This window comes from Ranitomeya variabilis, chromosome 4 (assembly GCF_051348905.1).
Source record: "Ranitomeya variabilis isolate aRanVar5 chromosome 4, aRanVar5.hap1, whole genome shotgun sequence".
NCBI lineage: Eukaryota > Metazoa > Chordata > Amphibia > Anura > Dendrobatidae > Ranitomeya > Ranitomeya variabilis.
In genome coordinates this window covers 628,161,349-628,175,566 of record NC_135235.1, presented here as the reverse complement: position 1 = coordinate 628,175,566, position 14,218 = coordinate 628,161,349, and the positions used below count along the sequence as shown (strand labels likewise).

At 46.9% G+C, this 14,218-nt stretch overlaps 1 protein-coding gene across 4 annotated transcripts in view; it reads right to left on the bottom strand.

Annotated features, from left to right (window-relative positions):
- QTGAL (queuosine-tRNA galactosyltransferase) overlaps positions 1-14,218 on the bottom strand; it is a 190,225-nt gene that overhangs the window by 127,620 nt on the left and 48,387 nt on the right. For 3 of the 4 annotated variants that reach the window (XM_077253589.1, XM_077253591.1, XM_077253592.1), the window contains one exon: positions 9,154-9,219. The exons of the other annotated variant lie outside the window; for it this stretch is intronic. In XM_077253589.1, the coding sequence (XP_077109704.1) occupies positions 9,154-9,219 (66 nt within the window). The remainder of the gene's footprint in view (positions 1-9,153; positions 9,220-14,218) is intronic. 4 annotated transcript variants of the gene reach the window in all.

Below are 14,218 nucleotides of genomic sequence, written 5' to 3'. Positions count from 1 at the left end.
TATAAATCAGAAGCTAAATACCCCTACGGATGTGACAAACACAGCTGAGTGTTTGTTACAGTTGGATCCAGTCTAGACAATCCAGTGGGGGAGCGTAACATTATATAACAGTGGCACAGATAGGGCGTTGCGGACAAGCTCCACTGCCGTGACAGATCCGTACTGAATGGGGAGGAAGAAATGGCGGCTTGGCCTGGCGACAGTCGCCCCTGAATGTTAAGTGGCTTTAATTAAGGATGAGGAGGGAAACCGTCCGCCGCCATGATAATTATTTAATTAGGGAGGATTCTGTCCTGATTACCAGTCATGGGGCACAACTTTACGGGTTGCGGGGGGGTGGGCGAGTGCAGAGCCGGTCGTGTCGAACAGACCCCGCTAAGCTGCTGGCATGGAGCTCTGCCAGGATGAGATGCGGTGCCAAGCACGGACGCTTCCACAGAGGAGGGAAGGTGATTAATAAATTAAGTAGAGTGGCCTGTGAACCGAGCAAATGGCCACTTTTCTTAACGATTCTCTCCGGATAAGAGCTCGCTGTAAAGATACAGCTGCGCAGTTGTCGTGATAGCAAGATCCGCCTTGATGGGCGCATAAATTACACATTCATGTTCGGATGGGGAGGAGGAAAATTATCCTCAGAGCAATGTGTCCCCGACGTGACGCGATTACTGAGAAGGTCCGGTTGAAGGATAGACTGTCTCTGTGATGGCAGATAGTAAAGAGAAAAACCTGCAGCAGTCCACAAGAGACGCGAGACCCGGAGATTTGGTCTTCAGTAACCACAATCAAAAGCAAGGGCACTTTAAGAGACTTGTGCTCAGAGTGTTCTGATACCTTCTTGGTGTATACAGGGAACAGCCCACGAGACCCGTCGTATACTGGGAGAAGCCCACAAGACCCGCCGTATACTGGGAACAGCCCACAAGACCCACCGTATACTGGGAACAGCCCACAAGACCTGCCGTATACTGGGAACAGCCCACAAGACCTGCCGTATACAGGGAAAAGCCCACAAGACCCGCTGTATACTGGGAACAGCCCACAAAACCCGCCGTATACTGGGAACAGCCCACAAGACCCGCCGTATACTGGGAACAGCCCACTAGACCCGCCGTATACAGGGAGACGCCCACAAGACCCGCGTATAGTACACCAGGAACAGCCCACAAGACCCGCCGTATAGTACACCAGGAACAGCCCACAAGACCCGCCGTATAGTACACCAGGAACAGCCCACAAGAATTGCCATATAACAGAACAAGACAAGACCTACTGCATAGTGGGAAGAAGACATCATATACCATATACCAGGAAGACGCCACACAATGCACCGCATACCTGGAGACCCCACAAGACCAGCCATATACTAAGAACACTCCACAAGACCTGTGATATACAGAGAACACCCCACCAGATCTGCTGTATACCATAAACCCCCCCACCACCACCACCAGACCTGCCACATAGTGGGAAGGAGACAAGACTCGCTGTACATCAGGAAGATGCCACATGACCAACCGTATATAAGAACCCTCCAGAAGACCAGTCGTATACAGGAAAGACGTCACAATACCCACCGTACATCGGGGACACTCCACAGGACCCGTATACCGGAAATCCCACAAGACCAGTCACTTCCTGAAAAGATGCTATAAGACCTGCCGTATACTTAGAACACCTAACAAGACCCGATGTCTACTGGGTACACCCCGCCAGATTTGCCGTATACTGTGGACACCCCACAGGGCTCGCCGTATAACGGGAACTTCCACAAGACCTGTCGCATACTGGGAAGACACCACAAAACATGTCATACAGTGGGGACACCCAGCAGGACGCGTCGTAAACCAGGACATCCCACAAGAACCCTAGCATACTGGGAAGATGCCACAAGGCGTGACATATGCCAAGACACCGCACAAGACCTGCCACATACTACGGCCACCCAAGACTTGTAATATACTGGGAAGACGCCTCAAGAGCTGCTATATACCAGGAACACCCTGCAACACCTGCCGTATACCAGGAACTCCCCGCAACACCTGCCGTATACCAGGAACTCCCCGCAACACCTGCCGTATACCTGGAACTCCTCACAAGACCCGACATTTTGGAAATTACCCTGTCTAGACATCACAGTTGGCCCTTGACAGTCACTCAGCTCTTCCGCTTGCTCCTTTTCCTGCTTCCAGTACACACAATTTAACCAGAGTTAATAAAAAAAAAAGCCACCAGAGAATCATTTCCCACTCGCAGGATGGGAGTAGTAGGCTGGGACTGAGCCTTGCTGCAGGAGCGTGCCAGCGTTACAGGACAAGGCCGGGTCGGCTGGACACGCTTTGATCCCGGGAGAGAATGACTTCCCCTGGAAGCGGCGGGAAAGGAAGCGGAGACACGGGGACATATTTTGGTTGTAGCAGAATGTAAACAGAAGAAGGGCAGTGACTGATCTCGTAGAGGGATGTAGCAAAAGGCGTAACCGCAACACCTTTCCTGTCAGCCCGAAGATGAGCCAAAAGCTGGACCCACGACAAGAAAAACATGCCGGCTGCTATTCTTACATCTTCGAGTGTACGGAGGATCATCTTGCCCGTGAAAAGTCATCCTCATCTGAACAGGCCTGGGCAAGACGTTACTCATCACTTTGGGGTCCTCAAACAGGGAGAGGGCACAAAAATAATTGGAGCGGCCAACAAGGATTAAAGGCATGAAAACCATTTTAATATCCAATTTCTAGGCCGAGATATAATGGATTGAAAATAGAGGCCTGAAGCCCGAGGATGCACTACTGAGAGGTCCTGATGACGTCATCCTGATGACAACACCCGAGTCCTAACAGTGATGTCATCGATCCACTCACAGTGCCGGTACCATCACTGCACCAGACAGAACCAGGAGGCCTAATGTCACCACGAACTCTCGGTAGTGCAGCCTCAGGCCCGGCGGTGTAGATTGGCAGAAGGTTATGTCCTCACGTGTCACATACCACACATACTTCATTACATGACGGCTGCGTGTTTTACAACGGTAATTACACACATACCATCACTGCTATGTACAAAAAAAAACTCATCCGCCTTAAAGGAGAAGTACCCCCATTACATTTTACTATAAGAAGGTGCAAAGCTTCCCCCAAAAACCTCTAGAATGTCGCTCTTTTCTGTGAGCATCCCAGTCACTCAGCATACATTACCTTCTGAAAGGGCTTGTCCATAATTATTCAACCCCATTAATGGATGGACAAGAAGCCATGTTTTTCTCATCCTGGACAACCCCTTTAACAGCAAAGAGTCTGATGGGTGGGGCAGCTTCAGACACTGAATGACCATGCACAAAAGAGTCATTGAGTTGGAGCTTATGCCTTCATGGACCGATATGTCATGGATGCCACTGAGCTCCATCGGCATCACATGTAGCCAATGATCACTGGAGCAAACAAACTACCGTATTTAAAGGGGTTCTCCGGACAGGGTACAAAATGGCGCCCACAAGTAGTACTAACATTTAATGATATTGGGTCTATTAATATTTTATTTCTGAAAGCCACCCCTGCGGACTGGGGGTGCACTCTTTGTACATGATCGATTGATCATGTCTGTTTAGTAGGGAAACAATGGATTGGTCATGTCTGGATGGATCTGAGACATGGATGGGATAAACGATTTGTAATCTCAGAGGTGGGACTGGCCATACAAGGAAGGCTATAATTTACTATCTGTACAGGGGCGATTAGTAATGTCTGTTCCATGAGGAGGATATAACCCGCTCTCCCTGTTCAATTCTGCAACCTTTCTGCATTCAGAATCAACTCATTCTGTCTGATCAATGTGAATGGGTAGACACAGAAATCTACCGTGCCAAGTGATTCTGCAGCAGCTGTGGTGGCTTATCAACTGCTGCACAACCTCTTTGATAGGATTACTGTGCTTAATCCCATGTGCAGTACATCCATTAGATAAGTGCAGCAACCGCAGAAGAACGCAGAAATCTCGGTCCAATGATGGCGCCTCCGCTGAAGGGTTAAAAATGTAGTAATCCCAATTAGGGGCCGATTCCCACGCACAGGTTTCCCACTTGCCAAGATTCCTACAGTGTAATTAGAGGACACAATTGTGGCTGAGCAGCAAATTAACATTTGTGCTGTATCCAAACGGAATTGTGAAGTGGTCAGGGCCATGACAAGAGGGCCCTCCGTACAGAGGAAACACCGGAGGATGAGGGACCCCACCGTACCAGGGTACACGGAGGGATACAGAGCACGCAGGAAAGAGAAATGGAGCGGGCAGCAGATAAAGGGCAAAAGACAGTAGAGAAAGCAATAAGAGAGCATAATGTAAAGGATAGGAAGAGACAAGGTAAAGAAGAGAGCAAGCACCAAAGAGTACAAGAAACAACACGCCAGAGAGAAACTGAGAAAAAATTAAGAGAAAGTGCATCACAGAGCAAGTTGAAGAGCGGTGGTGGACGCAGTACGAGACAGTGCAGTAGTGGCACCGGCAGCGCAAGACGAAGAGCGCGGCAGGGACGTCCTCAGTGCAACACGAGAGGAGTGCGGCAGGGGTGTCGGCAGTGCAAGACGAGAGGAGTGCGGCAGGGGCGTCGGCGGCGCAAGACAGGAGCGTGGCAGGGGCGTAGGCAGCGCAAGACGAAGAGAGGAGCGCGGCAGGGGCGTCGTCAGCGCAAGACGAAGAGAGGAGTGTGGCAGGGGTGTCGGCAGTGCAAAACGAGAGGAGCGCGGCAAGGGCGTCGGCAGCGCAAGACGAAGAGAGGAGCGCGGCAGGGGCGTAGGCAGCACAAGACGAAGAGAAGAGCGAGGCAGGGGCGTCGGCAGCGCAAGACGAAGAGAGGAGCGCGGCAGGGGAGTCGGCAGCGCAAGACAGAGAGGAGCGTGGCAGGGGTGTCGGCAGTGCAACACGAGAGGAGCGCGGCAAGGGCGTCGGCAGCGCAAGACGAAGAGAGGAGCGCGGCAGGGGCGTAGGCAGCACAAGACGAAGAGAGGAGCGTGGCGGGGCGTCGGCAGTGCAAGACGAGAGGAGCGCAGCAGGGGCGTCAGCAGCGCAAGACGAAGAGAGGAGCGCGGCAGGGGCGTAGGCAGCACAAGACGAAGAGAGGAGCGTGGCGGGGCGTCGGCAGTGCAAGACGAGAGGAGCGCAGCAGGGGCGTCAGCAGCGCAAGACGAAGAGAGGAGCGCGGCAGGGGTGTAGGCAGCACAAGACGAAGAGAGGAGCGTGGCAGGGGCATAGGCAGCGCAAGACGAAGAGAGGAGCGAGGCAGGGGCGTAGGCAGCGCGCGAGAGCAAGAAAGATAGCGTGAGAGCAAGCAAGAGAGCGAGCACAACAAAAAGTAGCAGAACTTCTCGAACCCAGCTGTTGGTCCAGCCGCAAAGACCAATGCGCCCCTTGTGTCTGATCTTTGATGGGGAAGGGAGGACGATACAAATCTAATCCCACAGTGACCAGCGGTCAGACAAAGCAGACTAGGTGGGAATGATTGGTGTCCACACGGGGAACAATGGCAGCAATGTGCAGAAATGCCGGCTCCTCCAAGAACCCACCTAACCGCATTGCTCACAAGGCACAGCAAGCCAATTACAGCTGCCTCCTTTAATTACAGCTGCCTCCTTTAACCCCTGCTGTACCAGTTCAACTTGCCCCCAGCCATGCACCAGAAATCTGACTGGAGCTGCCCAATATAGAGACCATGCCCGCTGGCATTTTATGCCACCGTGCCAAGTATATAATTTCCAGCCATGTCCTCACCTCTGAGGCATATATGAAGTATCACATCACGCAGCGCCCCCATGTGCCATCACGTAAGGAGCCACAACATGACCAGTGCTCAGTGTGTGGCAAAACCAATGTGGCTGAACTGGCGCCGGAAAACTGTTCTTGAATATCTGACTTGTAGCTTGACATTTAACCCCTTAGTGACAGGGCCAATTTGGTACTTAATGACCAGGCCAATTTTTACAATCTGACCGCTGTCACTTTTGCTTTTTCGTGACATATTGTACTTCATGTTAGCGGTAAAATTTCTTCGATATAACTTGCGTTTATTTATGGAAAAAAAAATGGAAATTTGGCAAATTTTGCAATTTTCAAACTTTTAATTTTTGTACCCTTAAATTAGGGAGTCATATCGCACAAAATAGTTCATTAACATTTTCCACATGTCTACATTACATCAGCACAATTTTGGAAAATTTATTTTTTAGTAGGATGTTATAGGGGTTAAAAGTTCACCGGCAACTTCTCGTTTTTCCAACAAAATTTACAAAACCTTTTTTTTTTTTTTAGAGACCACCTCACATTTGAAGTGAGTTGGGGGGGTTCAATATAACAGAAAATACCCAAAGGTGAAACCATTTTAACCCTTTTCTGACCTCGGACGGAATAGTACATCCGAGGCCAGATCCCCCGCTTTGATGTTGGCCCCGGCGGTGAGCCCGCATCAAAGCCGGGACACGTCAGCTGTTTTGAACAGCTGCCATGTGCCCGCAATAGCGGCAGGTGAAATCGCGATTCACCCGCCGCTATTAACTAGTTAAATGCCGCTGTCAAACGCAGACAGCGGCATTTAACCGGCGCTTCCGGCCGGGCGGCCGGAAATGAGTGCATCGCTGACCCCCGTCACATGATCGGGGGTCAGCGATGCTTCTGAATAGTAACCACAGAGGTCCTTGAGACCTCTATGGTTACTGATCGCCGCTAGCTGTGAGCGCCACCCTGTGGTCGGCGCTCACAGCACACCTGCATTTCTGCTGCATAGCAGTAAAAAAAAGTGAAAAAAAAAATAAAAAATATAAAAGTTTAAATCACCCCCCTTTCGCCCCATTCAAAGTAAATCAATAAAAAAAATAAAAAAAATCAAACCTACACATATTTGGTATCGCCGCGTTCAGAATTGCCCAATCTATCAATAAAAAAAAAGCATTAACCTGATCGCTAAACGGCGCAGCGAGAAAAAAATTCGAAATGCCAGAATTAAGTTTTTTTTGGTCGCCGCGACATTGCATTAAAATGCAATAACGGGCGATCAAAAGAACGTACCTGCACCGAAATGGTATCATTAAAAACGCCAGCTCGACACGCAAAAATAAGCCCTCAACCGACCCCAGATCATGAAAAATGGAGACACTACGATTATCGGAACATGGCGCAATTTATTTTTTTTTAGCAAAGTTTAGAATTTTTTTTCACCACTTAGATAAAACGTAACCTAGACATGTTTACTGTCCATGAACTCGTAATGATCCGGAGAATCATAATGGCAGGTCAGTTTTAGTATTTAGTGAACCTAGCAAAAAAGCCAAACAAAAAACAAGTGTGGGATTGCACTTTTTTTGCAATTTCACCGCACTTGGAATTTTTTTCTCCGTTTTCTACTACACGACATGGTAAAACCAATGAGGTAATTCAAAAGTACAACTCATCCCGCAAAAAATAAGCCCTCACATGGCCAAATTGACAGAAAAAAAAATGTTATGGCTCTGGGAAGGAGGGGAGCGAAAAACAAACACAGAAAAACGGAAAATCCCAAGGTCATGAAGGGGTTAAAAACTGCACCCCTCAAGGTGCGCAAAATTACTTTCAAGAAGTGTATTAACCCTTCAGGTGCTTCACGAGAACTAAAACAATGTGGAAGGAAAAAAATGAACATTTTTCACAAAAAATTTACTTCGGAACCATATATATATATTTTTTTCAATTTTCACAAGGGTATCACGAGAAAATGGACCACAATATTCGTTGTGCAATTTCTCCTGAGTATAACGATACCTCATATGTGGGGGAAAACCACTGTTTGGGCGCATGGCAGGGCTCAGAAGGGAAGGAGCAGCGTTTGACGTGAATGCAAAATTGGCTGGAATCAATGATGGACGCCATGTCACGTTTGGAGACCTCCCGATGTACCTAAACAAAATCCCCCAATTCTAACTCCAACCCTAATCCCAAGACACCCCTAACCCTAATCATAACCCTGACCACAACCCTAGCTCTAGCCCCAACCCTAACCCTAGCCCAACCCTAACCCTAACCGAAAGAAAAGAAAGTATTTTATTATTTTTACCTAACTAAGTGGGTAATAAAGGAAGGGGGGGTTGATTTCCTTTTTTTTTTTTTTTTTGATCACTGTGATAGGGTCTATGGGTCTATCACAGTGATCAAAATGAACCAATAGGAAAAATTTCCTATTAGTGCCAGCCGGCCGATCTCGGCAAGCGCACTGCGCAGCCATTTTCTTCCTGGAAGACGTCGACGCCAGCCAGGGGACATCACCGGGGGATGCAGGAGGGTCTAGGGACACGAGAGGTACCGGGGGTAGGGGGGGAAAATCGGGGAACACCATTTCTCTGTTCTCTGATGTGCGATCACATCAGAGGAGAAATCAAATGGGAAATCAGCATCGGAATAACTGCGATCGCAACAATGGGGATGGTAAAAACCGACCCGAATCATGTTCTCTGGGGTCTCAGCTACCCCGGTAGCCATGACCCTGGAGAATTTCCGATGCTGGGGGGCTCTATCCACTTATTTCTCAGCGCCCTTAAAAAGCGGCGCTGAGGAATAAGTACCCTTAACTGCAGCCGTTAAAAGGCGTATCGGCGGTCTTTAAGGGGTTAACTGCTTAAAAAGTTAGAGGCCTGAGGCTGATGCATGATGACTGCATGTCTCCCGACTGGTCAGGTGCACACCAGTGGCAGCAGCTTTGTGCCGTCAAAATCTCCCAGGATCATGTCAGCCTAGAAGATACTAACTTGGATCCACATCCTCATTTACAAGGTTTCCATGCCAGGTCTCAGTAGTGCAGTCTCAGGCTTGGATCCACATCCTCATTTACAAGGTCTCCATACCAGGTCTCTGTATTGAAGCCTCAGGCTTGGAGATCCTAGAGGTTGCATTGTGGAAGATGTGTGTGGACAGTGATGTGGATGTGACTGACATTCTGTCACTGCGGAGGGTGATCGCTCTGTGGGTGACGTCAGTACAGGCCGATCACCTCTGCTCGGTCAGGAATGTGCTCAAGTATTTGCACTTAGTGAGGCCAATAGGAGGCGCCGCCTGTGCTTCACCTGTCTGGATTGTGACATCCTCCTGCGAGGCCTAGAAATGAGCGCTGCCCCCACACATCAGACCCAGGACCACCAATACTCACACACTGTGGTCTGCACTGCGCTGCCTCATACTGGAGCCGCACTCTCTGTGGCATCATGACGTCATCCTGTAGGGAAGAGAACGGTGTGATGTCATCAGTCACGAGTGCAAAATCCTCATCTGTGTGCTAGTCTGATGTCAGAGGGGGATGGGGGGGTCCCCACATATAACGACATCTGATATGTAAAGTGCTGTGTAATATGTAGGTGTTGGTGCTATATTAAGTTATTTAGCCCCGATATATTACATTATCATGCATTACCCATGTTGTAACATCCCACCTCACCCGTTAACCATGTTAATGAACTCTGCTCAAAAAAACTGATGGGTCATTTCTGCAATGTGCGGGCTGCGCTCCATACAGGACAAGTCTACAGAGATCCAATTTCAGGGCCCCTGTATCACCTATTATATATAGGACAGCATTGTACATTACCTAGGTAGTAACAGAACATAGGTAGTGTACAATGCCATCACATACAGGCGCTTCTCACTAAATTAGAAAATCATCAAAAAGTTAATTTATTTCAGTTCTTCAATACAAAAAGTGAAACTCATATTATATTGTCATTACATACAGAGTGATCTATTTCATGTGTTTATTTCTGTTAATGTTGGTGATTATGGCTTACAGCCAATGAAAACCCAAAAGTCATTATCTCACTAAATAGAATACTTTATAACACCAGCTTGAAAAATGATTTTAAAATCCGAAATGTTGGCCTACTGAGATGTATGTTCAGTAAATTCGCTCAATACTTGGTCGAGGCTCCTTTTGCATCAATTACTGCATCAATGCAGCGTGGCATAGGGGCGATCAGCCTGTGGCACTGCTGAGGTGTTATGGAAGCCCAGGTTGCTTTGATAGCAGCCTTCAGTTCGTCTGGATTGTTGGGTCTGGTGTCTCTCATCTTCCTCTTGGCAGTACCCCATAGGTTCTCTATGGGGTAAAGGTTTGGCGAGTTTGCTGGCCAATCAAGCACAGTGATACTGTTGTTTTTAAACCAGGTATTCGTTCCCCTGCTGGAGATGAAATTTCCATCTCCATAAAGCATGTCGGCAGAGGGAAGCATAAAGTGCTCTAAAATTTCCTGGTAGACGGCTGCACTGACTTTGGCCTTGATAAAACACAGTGGACCTACACCAGCAGATGACATGGCTCCCCAAACCATCACTGATTGTGGAAACTTCACACTAGACCTCATGCAGCTTGGATTGGGGCCTCTCCACTCTTCCTCCAGACTCTGGGACCTTGATTTCCAAATGAAATGCAAAATTTACTTTCATCTGACGCTTCTGGCATTGTCTATTGGTCATGAGTGGCTTGACACAAGGAATGTGACACTTGTAGCCCATGTCCTGGATACGTCTGTGTGTTGTGGCTCTTGAAGCAATGACTCCAGCAGCAGACCACTCCTTGTGAATCTTTCCCAATTTTTGAATGGCCTTATCTTAATCCTTTCAAGGCTGCGGTTATCCCAGTTGCTTGTGCACCTTTTTCTACCACACTTTTTCCTTCCACTCAACTTTCCATTAATATGCATGGATACAGCACTCTGAACAGCCAGCTTCTTTAGCAGTGACCTTTTGTGGCTTGCCCTCCTTGTGGAGTGTGTCAGTGACTGCCTTCTGGACATCTGTGAAGTCAGCAGTCTTCTCCATGATTGTGAAGCCTATTGAAACAGACTAAGGGACCATTTTAAACGCTTAGGAAGCCTTTGCAGGTGTTTTTTGTTAATTATTCTAATTTTCTGAGATAATGACTTTTGGGTTTTCATTGGCTGTAAGCCATAATCATCAACATTAACAGAAATAAACACTTGAAATAGATCACTTGTTTATTATGACTATATAAATATACGAGTTTCATATTTGTATTGAAAAACGTAATATTCCAATTTAGTGAGCAGCACTTGTAGGTAGCGCACAATGCTATCACATTACCTTTCTTGTTCTATTATTACCACTTGTGTTATATCATCACCTGTTATATGGCTCGTCACGCCCTCTCATTACCTAGGTTATAGCGTGTGACTGCACATTATAAGTGTCGCTCGTCTCCTATAAATCACAGGTGCTTTATTATACCGCTATTATACAGTGACTGATGACACTGTGCGATCTCAGGGTATAAATCCGCCGGTTACAACGGCTCCTCGCTGACACTTTATGGTTCTTGGCCTCGGACCCCCTATGTATATGGCCGGCAGCATAGGCGAGGCAGGGGCCCCCAATTTGGCTCGGAGCTAATAGATAAGATAGAAATGCAGAAGTGACAGGCGAGATTTGGGGAAGTGGCTGTCATGTTGTGCCCTGACATCCGTGTGACCTTGTGCAGGTCTATTACGAGCGGGGTGAGGCATCACGCGCTGCCTCTCTTAAAGGGACGCTCCTCATTCTGTAACACTAAAGTCAGTAGGACCTGCAGTAACTTTCCGGCCTGACTAATGCAGGACCTCCCACTTGTCGGACTCCCCCCAACTCTGCGAGGGAGCCAGTCAGCTTCACTGGAAAGTCTCATCTTCGTCAGGACTACTCCAGAAAAGCAGCTTGGTTATTACTGCAAGTTTCAGCCCATTTCATACATTTGCCCAGATCTCCGCAGCCTCGTACTGCTTCTAGCTGCGGGTTTGTTACAGTTGTATAGTGCAGGAGCAGAAGAAACAAATGGCTAGGACACGACTTATGCTTGGATGTACGGTGCTAGTGAACGGAATCAATGATCCCATACAAAAGTAAAGTCTATAACACCTGCACTCATACCAGGAGATTTGCTTCAAGTGAATATTTTATTTATAGGCGATAAGCGACAGGCAATATTGACGTTTCGGCCACACTGTGGCCTTGATCACAATGTTGCTGAAAAAAAAAAGAAAAAAAAAAAAAAGAAAAAATTATATACAGGTCCTTCTCAAAAAATTAGCATATAGTGTTAAATTTCATTATTTACCATAATGTAATGATTACAATTAAACTTTCATATATTATAGATTCATTATCCACCAACTGAAATTTGTCAGGTCTTTTATTGTTTTAATACTGATGATTTTGGCCTACAACTCCTGATAACCCAAAAAACCTGTCTCAATAAATTAGCATATCAAGAAAAGGTTCTCTAAACGACCTATTACCCTAATCTTCTGAATCAACTAATTAACTCTAAACACATGCAAAAGATACCTGAGGCTTTTAAAAACTCCCTGCCTGGTTCATTACTCAAAACCCCCATCATGGGTAAGACTAGCGACCTGACAGATGTCAAGAAGGCCATCATTGACACCCTCAAGCAAGAGGGTAAGACCCAGAAAGAAATTTCTCAACAAATAGGCTGTTCCCAGAGTGCTGTATCAAGGCACCTCAATGGTAAGTCTGTTGGAAGGAAACAATGTGGCAGAAAACGCTGTACAACGAGAAGAGGTGACCGGACCCTGAGGAAGATTGTGGAGAAGGACCGATTCCAGACCTTGGGGAACCTGAGGAAGCAGTGGACTGAGTCTGGTGTGGAAACATCCAGAGCCACCGTGCACAGGCTTGTGCAGGAAATGGGCTACAGGTGCCGCATTCCCCAGGTAAAGCCACTTTTGAACCATAAACAGCGGCAGAAGCGCCTGACCTGGGCTACAGAGAAGCAGCACTGGACTGTTGCTAAGTGGTCCCAAGTACTTTTTTCTGATGAAAGCAAATTTTGCATGTCATTCGGAAATCAAGGTGCCAGAGTCTGGAGGAAGACTGGGGAGAAGGAAATGCCAAAATGCCTGAAGTCCAGTTTCAAGTACCCAGTCAGTGATGGTGTGGGGTGCCATGTCAGCTGCTGGTGTTGGTCCACTGTGTTTCATCAAGGGCAGGGTCAATGCAGCTAGCTATCAGGAGATTTTGGAGCACTTCATGCTTCCTGGCACCTGCTCACAGTGCCAAAACCACTGGTAAATGGTTTACTGACCATGGTATTACTGTGCTCAATTGGCCTGCCAACTCTCCTGACCTGAACCCCATAGAGAATCTGTGGGATATTGTGAAGAGAAAGTTGAGAGACGCAAGACCCAACACTCTGGATGAGCTTAAGGCCGCTATTGAAGCATCCTGGGCCTCCATAACATCTCAGCAGTGTCACAGGCTGATTGCCTCCATGCCACGCCGCATTGAAGCAGTCATTTCTGCCAAAGGATTCCCGACCAAGTATTGAGTGCATAACTGAACATTATTATTTGATGGTTTTTTTGTTTGTTATTAAAAAACACTTTTATTTGATTGGACGGTTGAAATATGCTAATTTATTGAGACAGGTTTTTTGGGTTATCAGGAGTTGTAGGCCAAAATCATCAGTATTAAAACAATAAAAGACCTGACAAATTTCAGTTGGTGGATAATGAATCTATAATATATGAAAGTTTAATTGTAATCATTACATTATGGTAAATAATGAAATTTAACACTATATGCTAATTTTTTGAGAAGGACCTGTATATTGCAGTATATACAGTGAGTGCCAGGTATAAGACATGACGTATACATATTTACAAAGAAATTAAAAACATGTTAGGTAGAATCAAAACGAATGAGTAGGGATATTCACTGATCACAGTTGGATAAGGAACCACGTGTCATTGGTGCAAGAACATCAGGGGCCAAGTAGAGATGAAGTTGTATATCGTAGTGAGATGGAAGGATAAGAGCTAAACAGATGAAAGAGGTAGACATACCGTTCTATTGGTGCATCAACAAGTCATACTCATGCATCCCCTTTGGGAAGAGATATAGTGGTAGGCATGTCCTGTTAGGAATAATAAAGTATCGTAAACCCCTTCTTTTTTTGTCCCGTAGATGGTTTTATTTATAATGGATACTGAGTGGTATGGTGAAATGAGCATACGCAACAAAATCAACTCCGTTCTGGACAAACACCATGAACTCAGAACCATTGACAGCAAAACAAAGACCTATCTACTTGACCACCACCCTGTGACACCTGTACTATATATTGTCCCCAAAATACACAAAGACCTTTATAACCCACCAGGACGTCCAATAGTAGCATCTACCGACTCCCTCCTCAACCCCCTTTCAAT